Here is a 20,161-nt window from a genome sequence, read left to right as displayed (position 1 = left end):
TTCTGATCCAAAAAAGTGATTCCATGTGCTGCTGATGTTGTCCCTGCACATTTTCTGAAGGTGTAAGGCTCAATCTAGACCTTCACATGACAAAATAAGGATAAACATCAGTTTCCGTACACAAAGAAGTATTACTGAATGGAATTACAATTACTTCATGGTACTGAATTTTTAAAATTAATTCATTCCTCAATTACAAAAGAAAATTCAATCCTGCCAGAATGTTTTTTGTATGGGCATTTAATGAAAGGAAGATACAAGTGTCTGATTTAAGGAAAAAACACTAGCTGGTTTTGCTACATAAGTACTTGCCACCCAAACTAGAGATACCTAGGGCTAGCTCTAACTCAAATCCAAGACTTTCCTGATTTTCAGCATTTTGGAGACAATACTACATGTAAACTAACTTGGCTAGGCCGCTTCCCTCTCTGTTGGGCACCTGCAGCTAATTTGGTTATATGCTATTTTCCCTAAGAAGCATGACAAATTTTAAGAAGTTCTATCTACAGCCGTTTTAATGAGGCACACAATGTTATGTTTCCACTGAAAGTCTAAGGTGAAAAAAAGAATTAAATCTGACTATTGCTCATGTTTCTGCATTACAACAAACTGAAATGTTGATTCTATGGAGACAACGGAATATATAGTAGCAACTTGCTGGCTTGTTTCAGTGGTGCACCAAGTATTAAATAGCTGTTTAAGCAACTTCAAAAGCACTTATTGTAATAGTATCTAAATATTACACATATAGATTTATTTAGCACTTAGTAAAGAAAATCATTGAGAATAAACTATCTCCTCACAAGGGCAGACTTTTTTCCCCTCCATGTCTTATTTTGCTTATTTTCTGGCATCCCATCCAACATTAGTTATGGAAAAGTGTCACTGGAGGAATATTTTAATAAAAAAAGGTAGATCTCACATTAACTACCAAAACTATTTGTCTACTCATTTGCTGAATAAATGCATCAATCAAAACGCTTCAGCTTTTACCATCCATACCTGTAGGAGGGTCGTCTGGAAAGGATCTCTCTGCGTTTCTGTGAGTCTGTGACACTATCCACTGACTCCTGTGAATCTTCACTTTCTGCAATAGTGGAGATCTATAAATAAGAATGAAATAAATTTACCGCTGAAAACAAATTTAACAAGCTAATTGTACTGTAATAAATCTACCATTATAAGCACATTTTCACAGTATGCGAAAGAGATTACCAATATAAAGTGCATGTAGAGCGTAGACTGAGAAAATCAAAAGTAATAGACGATCACTTGTTAGTGAATACATGATACAATCAGAATCAGCCATCTAGCTTCAGAAATGTATTTAACAAGACACTAACATATGAAAATACATTATGGGCAAATTATTATAAATAATGGCTTCACCCACTTTTTTCTTTCCATAACTCCTTCTTTCAATCCTGCTTCCTTCCAACCCACAGAAACAAAGCAAGGTAGGCAGTCAGGTCTGGAGACACAATAACTAGAAGCAACATAGGATTGAAGCAGAAGGGTTTGAGGACAAAGGGAGTGAGGAGCGCAATTGTGACAGAACTAATTATAAATCTTTATAGGGGTATGGAGGTCCTGCAGGAGCCTTTCCTAGTTTCATGGTAGTATACTTGGTGTTTAACGCCTCTCACTTGATGCTAGGGAGCACTCAAAGACGACAGGGTCATTGCAGAGAATCTAAATGATTTTTTGCAACGGACTTCATAGATGAGGATGTGAGGAAGATTCTCAAACCTGAGTCATTCTTTTTAGGAGACACATCTGAGAATTTGTCTCAGATTGAGGTGTCATTGGAGAAGGTTTTGGAACAAATTGAGAAATTGAACAGTTACGTCACCACCCCGTTCCCCTCCCGCTGTGGCACTCAGCTGATTGGGCTCCCCCGGGGTGGGAGTGAAAGGGAGGGCAGTGATGTACACGCCCCCTGGCCGTGTACGTCACCACCCTGCCCCCCTCCCTCGCGGCAGCCCGTCTGAGCAGGCAGCACTCAGCCAAGCGCCCCGGCGGGAGGGAAGGGGAAGGGGAAGGGGGACGGGGAGAGACGGAGGGGAGAGAGAAGCAGGAGGAGGAGGAGAAGAGAAAGGGAGAGTGAGAGGCAGGAGGGGGAGAAGAGAAAGAAAGTGACGGAGAGAGAGGCAGGAGGCGGAGGAGAGCTGAAAGAGAGGGGGGAGGCTGTAGGGAGAGAGGGAGGGAGAGAGAGAGAGCGAGCGAGCTCAGGAAAGAAGACCTGAAAATCCCTTCTTATGACGGGCTAATTGGCTAGTAATTAAATAGCTGTCTAACCCTCCATAATTTCCTGAAAATGTAAGTTTTAACTTAATCTTTATACATGCCAGTCAGTATGAAAGAAGCTATTTGCATATATATGCAGCTGTGCTCTCGGCATGTGCTGTGGGTATCCTTGTGGCCCCTGGGGCTTCCAAAGTTGAGTAGCCCTGGAGTAGAGTAAGGGGGGAAATGTATGGAAACGAAAAGCAGATAAACCATAAAGACAACAAAAGTCATGAGATAACAAGCATAGTACAGATTTTCCCACAAACATTTCAAAGCTGACATGACACAGAACACACACAGAGACACAAATACATTTGAGAAAGGTGGACTGATAAGGCCATATAGAATGCATGAGTTAAAGAGTCTGATATTCTTTAATACATACTTGAACAGTCTGGACCTGTGGAGACTGAATAACTGATGGCTGGGCTGCTTGAATAACTCCATGAACTTGAACTGTCTGCCCATTAGGCAATTGTACTAAGGTCACTGTTGGAGCAGAAGATGTTGCATGAGCTGCTGGCATAGATACCTACAAAAAAGAGAGGGAATATATATTATTAGATTATTGCAACATCTCATTATTTAACTACAGGTTGAACCTCCCTGGTCCAGTACCCTCGGGGCCTGACTAGTCCCCGTTGAGGGATTTTGCCAGACCAAGGAGGTCCCAGCTGGCTCCCCACCTCCTGCTGACCCTGCTGGGCAACCATTGCTGCCATGGCTCCACTTGGCAGCCTGGCGCTGGGGCTCCAGACAGCTGTGCACAGTGTGACTCCATGAGCAGCCACACGTCAGGACTCCCTGGGCAGCCCCACTGTCAGCTCCCTGTGGGCAATCCGGCCCTGAAGGGATCCTTACAGAATGGACAGTGCCAAAAGTAGTTAAGCTACTTCGACTTCAGCTGCGCAATTACTCTTAAGTAGGTCTATACTACGGGATAAAGTCGAATTAAGATATGCAACTTCAGCTATGTTAATTGTGTAAGTGAAGTCGAAGTAGCTTAACTCAGCTTTTGGCGCTGTCCACGCTGCAGGAAGCCAAAGGGAGAACACTCTTCTTTCGACTTCCCTTACTCCCCATGGAAGCAGGACTACCGGAATCAACTGCAGTGCCCCTCTCAGTTCAAATTAGCTGTCTTAACCAGACCTGCTCATTCAAACCCTGGCAGATCAACAGTGGCAGCTTTGATCTTCTCTGTAGTGTAGACGTATCCTAAATGTGTGCCTGTGAAAATGGCTGCTGCACAGATGTACTGAATTCCTGCACAATTTCACATGTGCGATCTGCAGTTGAAACTAGGAGCTTCAGTATCATTTGGCAACTGAGGGGCACTTTTCCCATGTCAGGTGGTTGGAGAAAGTAAAAAAACTTTTTGGGTGTCACGCTTCTCGGGCAGGAGGATATAAATTTGCAGAAAATCCTCTTTTTAATTATTAAAAAAACCATAAGTTATGTGGCTTTGTTAATAATGAATCCAACGGACTAAAACAGTTCTTGCCAATGAAAGCAAAATTGGTCAACTGAACGTTGTTCTGCTGTTAAGCTAAGCCAACAACTGATGATGACTTCAGCAGACTTGGACTTCAGTTACGCAATTAACGTAGCTGAAGTTGCATATCTTAATTCAACTTTATCCTGTAATATAGCTATAACTCATAACTCTTTATCCCATAGTATAGACATAACTCCATAACGCATAACTCTTCATCCTGTATTATAGACACATAACTCCTAACTCATACCTTATGGAATCAGTTTACCTTATTCAAAATAGGTATAACTTTTTGCTTTACTAGCTCTGTAAAAATGCAAGAATAAAATCATAGTTTCATAGAAATAAAGGGCTTGAAACGACCTCTGGGGACATCAAGTGAACCTAGACTAACCCTAGCAGATGTTTGTCCAAGCTGTTCTTATAAACCTCCAATGACGGAGATTCCACAACATACTTTTGAAGCCTATTCCAAGTATCCTTACAATAGAAAGTTTACCCTAATATCTAACCTAAATCTCCCTTGCTGCAGATTACTTCTTGTCCTTCTTTCAGTGGACAAGCAGAACAATTGATCATTGTCCCCTTTAAAACAGACAAACACGAATACTGTTATCAGCCCCATCTCCTCTCCCCCCCTTCTTTTCTCAAGTCTAAACATGCCCAGTTTTTTAACCTTTACTCATAGGTCAACTTTTTAGGTTTTACCATGTTTGTTGCTCTTCTCTGGATCCCTAATTCATCCCTATCTTCCCTAAAATGTGACATCCAGAACTGGACACGGTACTCTAGATCAGACCAAGTAGTATAGAACAATTACCTGCAGTGTCTTACATATTACATACCTGTTAATATATCCCAGAATGCAATTGCATCACCGTGTCAATTTATATTCAATTTATAATCCCCAAATATTTTCTAGCAGGACAACCACCTAAACAGTTATTTCCCATTTTGTATTTACACATTTGATTTTTCCTTTCTAAATGAAAAACTCTGCACTTCTCTTTATTGAATATCACCATGTTTATGTCAGACGAATTCTCTAATTTGTCTAGGTCATTTTAAATCAGGGTGGATAACAATGTATTATTTAAAAAAATGCAAAATGGATTTTAAACATTTAAATTGGATTTTTTTTTTAAATCATCAATGAAATACTGAAATTCTCATTTAAAAATAACAGTTACAATAAAATCTAAACACAAACATGCTACACATACACCTTTATTCTTTAAGGGAATGTCTACACAGCAATGTTATTTTGAAATAACGGACTTCTTACTCCAACTCTTGTAATCCTCATTTCACGAGGAGTAAGGGAAGTCAAAGGAAGAATGTTCTCTGTTTGACTTCCGGCAGCATGGACAGTGCCAAAAGTAGAGTCCATCTACAATCTCATAAAAATGAATTAATGGCTCTAGTCTGTTCAGCTTAACTATTAGCTCTTGCTTTTTGAAGTTCGGAGCTTTCAGTTTCGGTTTCTCAGCAGACTAAAAAGTAACAAAAGAAAGACACAAACTGGATAAGATTGTTGTTGTTCTGTGTGTAAGTGGTGGTGATGTTGGACCAAACAGGCAGAGGAGTTAGCTAAGACAACAGTGAGACAATATAGAAAAGGACAGAGGCAGAATAGAAAGGAACAGTGGAGTAGAGTGGAAAGAAAAGGAAAGACACCTCCTTCTATACAGATCTAAACAAATCACACCTCACTGCTGACATATCAGGTTGCCATCTTCTGATGTTGTCAGGTTACCACCCTCTGACACTACTTAAATACCTCCCATCACCCTGTGCCTCATGGTTTGATTAGATCATCTCTATCCATCATGCTGCATTTTAGACCCTTTCCTGAACTGGGGTCTGTATCTGTGAGTACTGGGTACCACCAAGATCTTTTTTAATTATCTGGTGGTACCATGTGATTTCAACTTATGACCAGTACCAGTTCAGGGCAGCATCAATAGTTGGGGGCCAACAGCCATGGAAGGGGGACCCGGGCCCACCCTACTCCATCAGGCCAACCCAGGACCCTGTGAATGGCAGGAAGCTCTACCACTCGTTCAGCGGGGAATCTGACCGCAACACACCGAGCTCACCCAGATGGGAGATACTACTTCCGCACCTTCCCTGGGTCACTTCCTATCAGCATTGGTACAGGAACATCCCATGTGATCTCTGGGTCCTCCAGTTCCCCTGAAGCCACCTCTTCCTGGACCTCTTCCGGCATGGATACCTTGAGGTGGTCTCCTGTGTCTCTGATTCCCATCATCTGGGTCCCTGACTGGTGTGTCTCTGGAGCTCCTGCTAGAGGTCCTTCTTCTCCAGTGGCCAACCCACAATAAGCTGAGCTACTCTGTTTTATACTGCTCCAGCATTTGGAGCATGCCCAGTATGGGTGGAGGGGTGGGACTTCCTCTGCCCACAGGGTTTTGAACCAGGAGGGGTTAGTGTGGGCTATACAAACCCTGTCACAGGGTGCATTAGGAGGAGCATTGATAGCAGATCTAGGGAACTGATTATTTCCCTTTATTAGGCACTGGTGAGGCCACATCTGGAGTACTGCATCCAATTCTGGGCCCTCCATTACAGAAGGGATGTGGACTCATTGGAGAAAGGCCAGCGGAGGGCAACAAAAATGATTGGGGGGCTGGAGCACATGACCTACGAGGAGCGACTGAGGGATTTGGGCTTATTTAGTCTACAGAGGAGAAGAGTGAGGGGGGATTTGATAGCAGCCTTTAACGACCTGAAAGGGGGGTTCCAAAGAGGAAGGAGAGAAGTTGTTCTCAGTAGAGACAGATGACAAAATGAGGAGCAATGGTTTCAAGCTGCAGCGGGGGAAGTTTAGGTTGGATATTAGGAAAAACTATTTTACTAGAAGGACGCTGAAGCACTGGAATGAGTTACCTAGGTAGGTGGTAGAATCTCCATCCCTAGAGGTTTTTAAGTCCCAGCTTGACAAAATTCTGGTTGGGATGATTTAGTTGGGATTGGTCCTGCTTTGGGCAAGGGATTGGATTCAATGACCTCCTGAGGTCTCTTCCAACCCTATGATTCTATGATTATTTGCAGTTACCCCATTCTTAATTATAATTATCTAGGATATCATCCTATATTTCTTACGCAGACAAAATTTCCCCATGGACTTTACTGGAAATTTTGCCTGATTAAAGAGTGCTATATAGATCCTACTATACAGCTACATTTTCAGTGTTTCAATATTGCCAATTACAATAGACTATAATCCCAGTGAAGAGTTTAATACTTGCCTGTTAAAAGGTGTCATGGTTTTCAAAAATATGAAAGTGTTAAATGATTTTGTAATCATGCCATAAGAAAGATTTCAGAAATTCACACAATAAAGAGGTTGAAAGATGCATAATTTTACATACTTTGGGGATGCAAATAATGTACAAGATGAAATTGTTAAACAAGGGACTACACTCATTTACACGATGGAGTTACTCCTGGCAAACATCAATGTTACCCAGTATTGAACAGGATCTAGAAATTAAGAAGGTAATTACATTTGCATTATTTTTGGTTGTTACAAAATAACTTTTTGAGACAATAAAGGGCCTAACAATGCCTCAGTAAAAGGGAGACAATTCTGAAGAATTTGGATTTCTGATAATGAGCAAAGAGGGAATGGAATTTTGCTCCTGTTATTTATAATGTTCATTATATCAACACCTTTTGTTGATTTATGTATTCTCTGTATTATTTAACCATATAAAGTAAATCAGTTTGTTTTCTTAAAAATCAAGTCTACTGTCATAACAAAGTTCCTAACTCTAACAAGCAACACCCTGTTTATACCACTTAGTACAAAAACACAAGATTGTAAAGTTTTGAAGTATCTTCCAGGGTGGGAAGGAATGCTACAAGTGAAAAGAAGTAATTCAAAAGTCTGTGTCTGTAGTCCCCTTATAAATTGATTATACTTTAAAAATATATCAGGCCTAACACAGTCCAATGTGATATTAAAGTTAAACCAACAAATGATAATGTACAATTCTGATTACAAAATTAAATGAAAAATACATATTACCAGTTCTAGACTCACACAAAATAGAGCATTCTCTAATCCTCTTAAAAAATATTTTCCCCTTTAAACCTTATGCAATTGGGAAACAATGCTGTGAAAACATTAAACCAAATCATTATACCTGGGCTAATGTTGCAATCTGCGGTTGTGCCTGTACAGTCATCTGTTGGGTTTCTGCCTCTGTAACAGCTGCATCTCCACTCTGCTGTGTCTCTGCACCTGATTCCATGGTCATTTAGTTACCTACAATTACAATGATGTGTGTCATGAGTATATATTTGCCTCTTTCATAGCATACATATCCATGTGATTCCATTATTATTGGTGAAGCTTTAGCTATGCATACAGTTAACACAATATTATAAGACCCAGTTTTCAGTTGCTTATAATTTTGCTTTTAACCATCCAGGAAGAAATTTTCTGTGACAGGTGTGTCTATCAGACTGAATGTTCTGCTAAAGTGTTAGCAAAAATAGTTTAGCAGTTTTTAATAGCAAGACTGGAGGAGTATATACATAGTTTGGTACATGATGAAAAATTCTTACAGCCATTTTCTTGAGACACTCTAGCACTTCCATGCTTTGAAGCAGGAACTCAGAATTATGGGGCTTCCCTGTTGTCAGTGATATGCCTTTGCCACCCCCATGAAAACCTGTCCAAATCTGGCAAAACTTGAAAAGACCTGTAGTTCGCACATGCCTAGCAACTCAAGTTTGTCAGCTAAATCCTGTGACGATTCTATATGCACTATTCATGCTCCATCCCTCTCAAATCCTATCTGTGATCACACTGTGCATGGGAGCAACTGTTCCAGGGACTGAGCAGGATGTTCCCTACAGCTGCTGCTCTGGGGATAAAACTGACCTGCCAAAGAAATTAAACACAGATAATATTTGAAGTCCGCACTAGAATGGACCAACATTAGCATAAGCTTTTTTGGCATGATTTACAATTATCAACCTGTAATATTTTGAAATATATTTGGAATTACTGTTATAGGAAAGAGAAAAGGCTATATCCTGGTTTGTATACAATGTTGGTTTTGCTTGGCTAAGTTACCCAAGGCAGCTCTAACACTTATTTTGAAGTGTTAATTTAGTAAGCATGTCTTAGTAGAACACACAAAATTCTACACAAAGAAATTGCATAATTCCTAAAAGCAAGCATACAAGGAGACTTTACTGAATGTTAAATTCTGCATCAAACTATGAAGTAACTTTTAAACTTTAAAAATTCAGAAGAAAATACCAGGAGAGGTGCAGGAGTGAAAGAGTCAAAAGTGGGAGCCATCAGCTTAGTGGGCATCAAGTTAAGGTCCAGGTGGGCAGGGGCTGACACACTTGAGGGTATACCGTATTCAACCCCTGAAGGAAGCGGTGCACCATAGGATCTGAGAAGACAAACTCACCCTGGGACCAAGAATGGAAAGTCAAGATGGTGGCCAGGTGTACCCTGACCGAGGAAAGGGCAAGGCTCTGGAGTCTGAGGTCCAGCAGGTAATCTAAAAAGGCAGAAACAGGGACTTCTATAGGGGAATAGCCTTTCCCTTCCAACCACATCATTTCACCAGTGGAGGTTTTACCACTCCCCAGTAAGACCCTTTGGATATGCTCCGAACTCTGCCTCTTTGAAGCAGTCAGCCACAGAGCTTCCATGCCATGTGGTGTAGAGACCAGAGGTTCAGGTGGCACACCCTGCCAAAATCCTGAGAGATCAGGTCTGGATACAGAGGGAAGGTCAAAAAGCACTTCATCGAGAGGTTGTGCAGGGTTGGGAACCAATGTTGATAAGGCCATGTTGGTGCTATCAGGATTAAAGAGGCTTGGAACTCCCTGACCTTGCTTATCACGCAGTCGACTATTCAACTAGTCACTTACATCCTTAGTTACCATAGCAATCAAAAGACTTCAAAATGAAACTGTAAGTTTGCACCTTAATGCACTAGTGATAAATTGCATGAGACTTTTAAAACAGTAGTGGTTACTGGTCTATTTTCTTCTTAAACTCTATTGGTATTGTTCCTCTAAGTCCCCTTGTCCACAGAGTCTTCATAGAAAAACAGAATCAGAAAGGATATCTGTAGAAGAATTTGGGTTTGTGTGTGATAAATAGATATAAAATCTATCTATCTATAGAGAGAGCTTCTTCTTATATCTTAAAGCAAGGTAAGGGCTTGGTTGTGCCAGGAAAACGGGATGTGCCTGGAATGGGATTGCTTCTCACAAAACCATATAGAAAAGAGACAGAATCATCATGATCACCAAATCAAGTACTCAGAGTCCTCAAAATTGACATGACACAGAGTGAATGCTGAAAGAGACTGAACTAAGATAAACCAGAAAAATAGGGATGAACAGTACATTCTCAGTAAACTTTACAGAAAAGACATAAGATGCCCTGCTGGGCTTGGTGGATTCCTCTTAGTAAGTCTTGCAGGAATCCCAGGCCTTTATTTCTCCCCTCATTCCTCATTTGGCTCCATATGACAGACTGAAGGGGGAAAAAAAGTGGCAGTGTTCTTCCTAAGACCATCCAGTCATGACACCCAAATGAAATACCACTCATAATGGAATACAAAGATCTACAATCCTCTTCCTTTCTTAGGGAATGTCTGTACTACACAGTTTTTAATTACATGGTGATGTCAACACAGCCCTGTCACTAAAAGTCAGGCAGTGTAAACCCTGCTTGTCCGCACTTTTGTCAACACAAAAATTCCACTCTCTACTAGTACTTGCTGCAGCAAAGCTTTTGTAGTTCCAGAGGAGCAGGTTTTGAGCACATATTAATGACAAAAGCTTTGTCACTCCATTGCCAATGTCGACACAGTCTAACGTGCTTTTGTAGCAGAGAAATAATTATTGTTTGACTTTTAATGATCACAGTTAGACATACAAGTTAACATCTCATTGAGAGGATATGGTGCACTTTACAATTCTGAGAGTTGTTTCCGGCTGTAGGAAGACAGATGTTGCTTATCAATTTACAGGAGCTTCATCTTTTCAAGGGTTTCTCATCATCATTATGAAAGGGGATGGATTGCACCCTCAGCAAGTTTGCAGATGACACTAAGCTATGGGGAGAGGTAGATATGCTGGAGGGCAGGGATAGGATCCAGAGGTTCAACAAGGGCAAATGCAGAGTCCTGCACTTGGGATGGAAGAATCCCTAGCACTGTTACAGCCTGGGGACCGACTGGTTAAGCAGTTCTGCAGAAATGGACCTGGGGATTACAGTGGATGAGAAGCTGGATATGAGTCGACAGTGTGCCCTTGTAGCCAAGAAGGCTAATGGCATATTAGGTTGCATTAGGAGGAACATTGCCAGCAGATCTAGAAAAGGGACAGAATTGTGGTTTTTTGCTTTTTTTGATGTTCAAAAAAGATTTCAAATGTTTGTTTTTATGCATTAGAACTTGAAGTCTTGTCCCCCCAGAATACTGTATACCAGGGCTACTCAACACGTGGTCCACGGGCCACATGTGGCCCGCAGCCCATTTGTTTGCAGCCCATGTTGCAGTTGGGGTTTACATGGAGCTCAACACACAGCTCGCTGGTGGGAGCCAAAACAAAAAAAATAGTCAATATAATGGTCTTCTGTTGATATGCGTTTTAGTAGTTAAATTCCTGGACTGTCATTGCTCATTAAAAGTGCTGTCATATGCATGGAAATCGGGTAAATATTGCATTTTATTAATATCGGCAGAACTGACTTAAATGGGGCCTGTGTGTTGTATAGTCTTGCCTTAAACTCTGTATTCATGCCCGTCAGTGTGAAAGAAGCTATTTGCATATATGCAACCACACTTAAGTTGTGGCCCTCGGCATGTGCTGGGAGTATCATTGTGGCACCCAGGGTTTCCAAAGTTGAGTAGCCCTGATGTATACAGTATGATTTTGACACCACTTGACAAGGAAGTGAAACCTGATTAATTGAAATGGGAAGTGTTTAAATCTAAAGGTACCCTATGAGATTAGGTTGAATTTATAAAGGTTGATTTTTAAGAACACAATTTTGTGAAGTAAAAGGTACATGTCCTCACTGTGCACATGAGGTTGAGAGAGTATGTCCCTAGCAGAGTGGCTATCTTCAGTCTGACAGTGATGCACTACAGGTAGCCATCCCACAGTTCCTGCCGCCCCTTGCATTCCAAGTTAGACTCCCATTGCTTGATAGGACCAAAACATTGCAGCAGATGGTTGTGGATACATGTCAGCATCCCATAACACACTCATCTCTTCCCTCCCCCACTGCTTGAAAGGAACGGCAAACAATTTTTCATGCCCCTTTCCCCCTCGTTATCCATGCAGATGCTATAGCAAGACAAGCATGGGCCCTGCTCAGCTCTAGGCTGCTATGGCAAGTATTGCAAACACTTCACGTATTATGCTGCAGTGTGTCAAGAGTCTACCCAGGAGCCCCCGGAGCGAGGAAGAATGTGAGGGGGCCATGAACACAGACATGCAGGAACCCATTGAGTGGAGCAATAGGAATATGCTAGTAGCAGTCACTCCTGTTGACACAGTGGAATGCTGATTCTGCTCCTGTGAGACAAGCACAGACTAATGGGACCACATAGTTATGTGGCTATGGGATGTGACCAGTGGTTGCCAAAAACCCTGGATACCTACTTTCATAACTGTTGTTCTTTGAGATGTGTTGCTCATACCCATTCCCTTTACGTGAATGTGCGCTGGAACTGTTAGAAAAAGCTTCCAATAGCAGTACCCATTGGGTCAGTAGGGAAGCACTCTAAAGTGGCACCGCTATGGCAGCGCACATACCTCTGCTGGCCCTCCACCCGTTCAGTTCCTTCTTGCTGGAACTCTCTGATAAAGGGGATGTGGGCAGGGTTTGGAATGGGCATGACCAACACATCTCGAAGAACAACAGATATGAAAGGTGGGTAACCATTTTTTCCTTCTTCAAGTGACTGCTCATGCCCATTCCCTTTAGGTGAATCACAAGTTGTGGTAACCAGAAGTGGGCTTGGAGACTAATTAGAAATGGACTGAAAAACTGCCCTACTGAATGCGTCATCCCTACTCTGCTGGGAGATGGCATAATGATTAGTGAATGTATGAATGGAAATCCAGAAAGCCATTCTGCAAATATTCAGGAGGGTACCTGTACCACAAAGGCAGCAGAAGCCTGTGCTCTAGTAAAGTGGGCTGTGAAAGTGAGGTCATAACAGGTCCTGATACAAGCCATAATCCATGAAGATATACACTGGGCTGAGATCAGTGGACACTTCACCCTTCTGCTATGGAGATGAGTTAAGGAAAACTGCAGAATGAGAGATTTGAAGGTGGAGAGATTTGAAGTTGGGGTGGCACAATCTGCTGTAGTCCTGAGTGATTAGGTCTGGGTACAAGGGAAAGGCTATAGGCTGTTCCATTGCAAACTCCAGAAGAACGGTGAACCAATGTTGGTGGGCCCACGCTGGCATTGCCTCACCATAAGGAGAAAGGGTAAAAAGAGGGACTGCGTACAGGAGGTAAGATATCCAGGGTACCTCAAATGCATCCCCTATGGAGCCCAGGCTGTGGTTTAGGAAAGAGAAAAAAGTCTGACACTTCCTGTTCCCTTTCATTGTGAAGAGGTCTAGGTAGGGATACTCCCAGCTGAAGAAAATGCTTTGGGCTATATCCACTCTGAGGGACCAATTGTGCGTATGGAAAGACTGATCCCATCTGCCAGCATGTTCTGAATTCCAAGGAAGTATGTGGCTTCCAGCTGTATGGAATGCTGGATTCAAAACTGCCACAGACTAAGCGCTTCCTGACAGAGGAATGAGCACCACCTTCTCTGTTTATATAAAACATCGCTGCCATATTGTCCATGAGGACTGAGACACACTTGCCTCACAGATGGGCTAGAACATCTGACATGTGAGATGTAATGCCCTTAGTTCCCTGACATTTAGGTGCAGTGATAACTCCCTGTGGGACCACATACCTTGATCTCCAATGTGCGCTCCCCAGTCCTGTGGAACCTTGCAACGCCAGACTGATACAGGTGGGAATCAATTCTGAGTGGGTAAATCAGCAGCAGTTGGGGCTGCTATGATCCAAGTAGCCAAGGCAATCAATACCTTTTTGCTGGAAGGGTTGTGACTCTGGGATACATGCAAGACACAGTGGAGGGCTTTGCTGTGATAATGTTCTCTAACTGTTGTGGGGCAATAAACAGACCACACATCCCTATCTTGGCACCAGGCCACTTTGCAGAGTACATAAATCACAAGGGGTACTTCTTAAGGTGTTGCAGGGTCACAAGGGTCATTTCACCGACATCATTTCACCGACATCAGCATGGGAAAGGTGCATGAGGCGCACATCTTTAGGAACTTGTCTCTTCAGAAAGCTGCTAGATGGAATTTTCTTCCCAAAGTAGAAAATTACTATCAGAGATGTGGTGATACTAAGAGTGATCTTTGGAGACCAGTCTACACCTTGCTCCCATGGCTCATAAGGCCATACATAGGCAACCTGGACCACAGTAAGGAGCAGTTCAACTACAGGCTGAGCAAGTGCAGAATGGTGGTAGAATGTGCTTTTAGCCATTTGAAAGCATGCTTTAGGAGTTTATTGACTAGGTTAGACCTTGGTGAAAGCAACATTCCCATTGGTGTGGCTACTCGCTATGCACCCCATAATATCTGTGAAAGGGGGAAAAGTTTCTGGCACAGTGGGTGGTCAATGCAGATTGCCTAGCTGCTAATTATGAACAGCCAGACACTAGCAATAAGGAGAGTACAGAGGGGCATTCCATTTTGATCCCTTCTGTCACTTGTGTGCAAACAGATTACTGGCTGTCTTTGGTAGTACACTGGTTCAAGCATGTTTATGTAGGAAATAATCTAGCATTACAGTACTTCTCTACTGCAGCATCTAAATACATTTCATATAGCTCTCATAAATCATTTCACTATTTCATTTTGGGAATAGAACAGCTTTACCAAAAGCAGGCTATACTATTTTGTTTCTCTCTCATGCAGTGCTTTTGTAGTGGGGCTATGCCTTTACTCTGATTTATTCATAGCAATCACTTCAGTAATAGTGGTCATCAGTGGGTTTGCACAGGTGTAAATTACTGGCACATTGTAAACAATTCTGCTGATGATTCTTGAGCTGGAAAAGAATCCTCATCGTTTCCTTTTAAATGTGTTAGCACTTCAGGGCAAACAGGAATAAACAGCAGTACAAACTTCTTTTTGGGAAAAAACTTCTTTCCAAGTGCAAACAGATGAACATCAAACTACTTTTTGTCACACAAAAGGAATAGATCTAAGAAGATGTCATTTTATCAGTCACTTTGCAGATCAGAATTGTACTTTTAGTCACACTTATTTTTATCTATATTAGCATAATTCATTCAAAATCATCTGAGTATACTTTGCAGCCACAGTTAATTGTGTTTAGCCTACCATACATGGGGAAAGTGATGTGACAAGTTTAGTATTTTAAAAGAGATCACAGCTAAGAAATGAAAGAATGGGGCACCTTGATTGCATAATTCTGTGTATAATAAATATTTATGATGGAATATTGTAAAGAGAATCTTTTAAGAGCCAACAGAAACATGTTTTCACAGAGCATGAGTCAAATTTTCAATGTGACCTTAACTGGACCTTCATTTTTAGATTCAAATAATTGAGGGCAGAATTTAGGTCTCTGAGACATCAGGAACATAGCTATCTATATGACAAATTCCAAAAATTAAGTTACAAGTATTTTCATCCTCAATTTAAATCTCACAACAAAGGATGTTTATGTTTGAGTTGATTATGAGTACAAAATGTAACAGCAAAGATGTATAGCACCCAAATCAGGAAATTTCTGTGTAATTTTTGGCACACACTAACAGTAATACAATAAAATTTTCCTTTAACAGGAAAAATGATAAAGAGAAATATACACACAAGATATCTGAGTTAACGTTGCCCAAGCATTCTTAACACTATGGCTACATCTACACTACACATTTTTGCAGCAGAAAATATGCTAGAGGACTCATTAGCATAAGTTGCTATCTCATTAGCATATTTCCTGCAATTTATTCCTGCAACACTTTGCAAGCACTAAAAGAAGTAACAACCCTCCCCCCCCCCCCACACGCATGTGTTGGGTCGGGAAATGAGAGGGAAAAACTGTGTGTTTGTAAGAATGACAGACACACCATGTGTAAGAGTGACAGAGATTTGGATTGCCAAGCTCCCTCCATCCCCTTCTCTCTATCTGGCAACAAAGTGCAGAAGTGGGGGGAGAAGGAACACCCTGACATCAGCTTCCCTCCTCTTCTCCCTCCCACACCCTGCACAACAAGCAGGAGGCTCCCAGGGTTGCAGCTCCAGGCAAAGGGCAGGAGTAGCATGATAGTGGGTGGAAGGACAACTGAAGTGAGAGCTTCCTGGCAAAATCAGTCAAGATCACCTCTTAGAAGCTCCAAGATCTACCAGTAGATCATAATCTACTGGTTCGCGACCACTGCCCTAAAAAGTATGTGACCAACTTCCAGAGACTTCAATAAACATACCTCCCATCTTATTAAGAAGAAAATTAAGTACAACTCTCATGTGCTCTGTTCACTTCTATATGCCAATTAATTATGCTTCCCCTGAAGCTTGGTATCTTTCCCTTTTATTTGTTTAAAAACTTGAAGCTCCTTATTTTTAGAGGTTCTCCTTAATAGTACACACGTTATTTTCCTCTTACAAAAATGAAATGTCAATAAAATCTAAGAGCATACCTCTTTAATTTGGTGCTATCAAAGATCAAAATATTGAAGCTATAGCCTCTCTCCGAGTTACGGACCAAACACTTGGCCGTAACTCGGACCCCATTGAGTTACACGCGACCGCGCTGTTCATAAGCGCAGGCTGCGTTCGTAACTCGGGGACCAGCTTTACGACCACTCCATGGGAGCTTTGGTCGTAACTCGACTGTTCGCAACTCGGAGAGCGGCTGTACAAGTTGCTCTCAGGCTTACTATAACAGCATGATAGCCTACTAACATAATCACTGTACTAGACTTGGCAAATAGGACTTAAACACAGCTCCATGTAAAGTGTAGGTGTTAGATTTTTTTTTGATGGCAGTATCTAGGACCTAGTGCTCATACTGTATAAAACAACTACTGCTTCTACAAGTTCTTAACAGGTGATGTAGGCCTGTTGAACTAGCAGTCGGGCTCAACAATACTCTGTTTAATAATGTTTAAATTATGGTTCTAGTCAATCATTCTCTTTATTTTTGGACAGAATTATGCTGGTTATAGAACTGAGGATGGGAGAACAAAAAGACTGTATGAGCGTTTACACTTCTTGACAACTTACCTTGAAGTCAATGATTATAGCAAGTCAAACACAACGCTTGTAACATTGGCACTTGAGTTCCATGTAAAACTGTAAAACAGTTTCCATTTCAATTGGCAGTTAAAAAAACAAAGCTACAATCATATCAGTACTAAGATATGTGGCATTTAGTTTATGATCTCAAATGGGAGCCCTGTACCGCTGATCTCAAATACTGCAACTCCCTAATGTCAAGCTCACTACTGTAGGGGGTAGAACACAGAGATTCTCTTCTCTTTTGCTATTTTATAGCATGTGCAATATTTGGAGGCGTGCCCTTTAGAAGGTGAGGAATGTTCGCATCTGATGGTCATTTAGCTGAAAGACCTCTGCTCAGAATAACAGAGAGGCAAGAACTGATTCTGAAAGCAGACCCCCTGAGAGAAAGTAAAGAGAATAGAACGCAGGATAACGTCTGTGTGAACAATATGAAAATTAACAGCCAGGAAATAAAGAAGCCAAGAGACCCAGGAAAGAAGCAGAAGCAGATGAAGCTCCACTTGAAGAGGCAAACATGCACCTTTTTCTCACTATGTGGTGTTTATCTGGATTTGGAATTGCTGTCTGACATGTCATTTCCATTTAAATAGAAAAAAATTCCAAGCATATTCTAATTGCTGAAGACCAATCCAGTTACACATAAAGTAACCACTTTAGGAAAAAGTAAGATGAATAGATTTAAGGATCTTGATCCAAGTGCCACACCAGATTCATATATCTCAGTTTGCTGGGTAAGCATCAGTGCATATAATGGCTTGGATCCACCAGCTGAGAGGGCTATCATAGCCCTAAACCTCTGTGGCCTGATGGTGGTGGGGGATTCTCCCGTAATGAAAAACTTGCACGTATCCCCACCACTTAGGCTGCACGATAAGTGTATGGTTTTCTATAAGGAAAATAACTAATTACTGCCAAGAAGTGGGTAGTGAAGGGTAGATTAGTAATACAGGGAAAATTTGTTTAAACAACCTGTTAGGGAACACAGACTGATTGTTCAGTAGAGGTGGTTTCCTAAGAAAGGTGAAGTAGAATTGCACTAATATTTGGGGGGATAGTTTGCAGCTGGCTTAAGATATCAGTATGTTTAATTAGGACAGTCTCTGCACAGACTTGGTTTTCTTTTTATAGTGCAGACAGTCACAGACTCTGATCATTCAATCCTTGACACTTGGGTTAAATTAAAATCAAAGTTACTCTGAAATGTTAATTTCCTTTAAAGAATGACTTGCTGTTTGATGTCTGGAATATAAATGATAGTTCAAAAATTCAATCCGAAGCATATAAAAGTTTGTCACATGGTGAACACTGACGAGACTTGCATGAGCACTCAGGGTCACCCCTTAAATTATACACATCACTACATTCTCTGAAACTACTTTGGCTTTCAGGCTCCACTAATTTTGAAACAAAATTGTCAAATGTCATCCTGCTTTAACTGAGCTACACCATTTAACTCAATGTCACTACTCCAGTAAACTATTCTGAAGCCAAACAAGGAGACTTGACTCTATACTACTTGTCCTAAGTACTAAAACAATATAACTTGTAAGCCATTTTTGGCAGCACCCCTAAAAACAGCAAAACCTTAAACTTTCTAAATTTAAGCCAAAATTACTCTGCCTTAAGCAAATCACCCAGTGATTAAGTTTCTTCCACGTACAGTAATTCCTCATTTAACACGGTAGATACATTTCAGAAAATGATGGTGTTAAGTGAAAACGTGTTACGCAGGGTCAATTTTCCCATTGAAAATAATGGAAAAGGGGGGGTTGCGTTTCAAGCGGTGGTGTCAAAGTCAATTTTCTGTTGGTGATGAGTCGTCAACGTCAACATTAGACGATGTACTGTATAGTACAGTAAAACACCCAACAGGGCATCAGCTGGAACCCAGAAGTGGTCTGATCAGCCGCTCTCTCAGTAGGGCTACTGAGAGCCGCATGTGCGCTCATGGCTCCAGCCTGCACATGATAGCACCGGGACCGGGACATAAGGTTGGGGGAGAAAGAGGACTAGGTTACAGCAGGAAGGGGAGGTGTTTGGCTCTGCGGATGGGAAGGGGAGGAGAGGGGTGGAGGGATTCGGTCGGGAGTACAGTATGCTCCTGTGACGGGTCTGCTGGGACCCACACTGTGTCCGGCGAGGGGGGGCAGGTCGCCAGGGAACAGTGTGGCAAGCGGTTGAACCCTCCACCGCTTTGCAGGGAGGCGGGGGAAGCCCTGTGCAGCCGCTGGCAACATGCCCGCTGGGGAAACCCAGCCACTGGCCTGCAAGCGAGGGCAGAGGAGAGGGAGTGAGGCGTCCAGCGAAGGGGGGGTCTCCGGGGAATGGTGTGGTGAGCAGCGAACCCTCCACGGCTTTGCAGGGAGGCAGGGGAAGCCCCATACAGACACCGGTGACAGGCCGGCTGGGGAAAAAGTGTTATTTCGGGGACGGTCATGTTATTCAAAAAACGTTCCTCCCCAAAAAAATCGTGTTATCGTGAACATGTGTTAAGCGGACACGTGTTAAATGAGTAATTACTGTACTTGTAATCTGTCTGACCCTTCTCAAAAGAGGGGCTTGCAATATGCCGTGTAGGTGATCGTAGTTCAGCCTGCTCTGATCTACACACTCAAATTTCCCTAAACCAGAACAGGGATTTTTAAACTCTGGGTTGCAGCTTGTTAAAGGCAAGCCTCTAGTTGGCCCCAAGACACTTTATTTTACCGGTGCATCTGCAAGTATGGGTGATCACAGCTTCTGTTGGCTGTGGATTGCCATTCTTGGCCAATGGGAGCTGCAGGAGGCGGTGTCTCGATTTGCACTGCTTCCTGCAGCTTCCATTGGCTGGGAATGGCAATCCACGGCCAATGGGACCTGCGATCATCCATATCTTCAAAGGCATAGGTAAACAAAGTGTCTTGGGGCCCAACTAGAGCCTTGCCCTTATAAGCCACAACCCAGAGTTTATAAACCTCTGAGCTAGAACACT

The 20,161-nt window shown here is 42.1% G+C and overlaps 1 protein-coding gene across 2 annotated transcripts in view; it reads right to left on the bottom strand.

Moving 5' to 3' along the window:
• Window positions 1-20,161, bottom strand: part of CREB1 (cAMP responsive element binding protein 1) — a 58,011-nt gene that overhangs the window by 31,431 nt on the left and 6,419 nt on the right. For both annotated transcript variants that reach the window (XM_075934367.2, XM_075934365.2), the window contains 3 exons: window positions 7,957-8,078; window positions 2,675-2,821; window positions 1,003-1,103 (listed from right to left, as the gene is read on the bottom strand). In XM_075934367.2, the coding sequence (XP_075790482.1) occupies window positions 1,003-1,103; window positions 2,675-2,821; window positions 7,957-8,070 (362 nt within the window). In that variant the 5' untranslated portion in view covers window positions 8,071-8,078. The remainder of the gene's footprint in view (window positions 1-1,002; window positions 1,104-2,674; window positions 2,822-7,956; window positions 8,079-20,161) is intronic.

Source organism: Pelodiscus sinensis, chromosome 7, assembly GCF_052426305.1.
Source record: "Pelodiscus sinensis isolate ZL-2025 chromosome 7, ASM5242630v1, whole genome shotgun sequence".
Lineage (NCBI taxonomy): Eukaryota > Metazoa > Chordata > Testudines > Trionychidae > Pelodiscus > Pelodiscus sinensis.
Note: the sequence above shows the minus strand (reverse complement) of the source record. Positions and strands in the feature narration are given on the sequence as shown.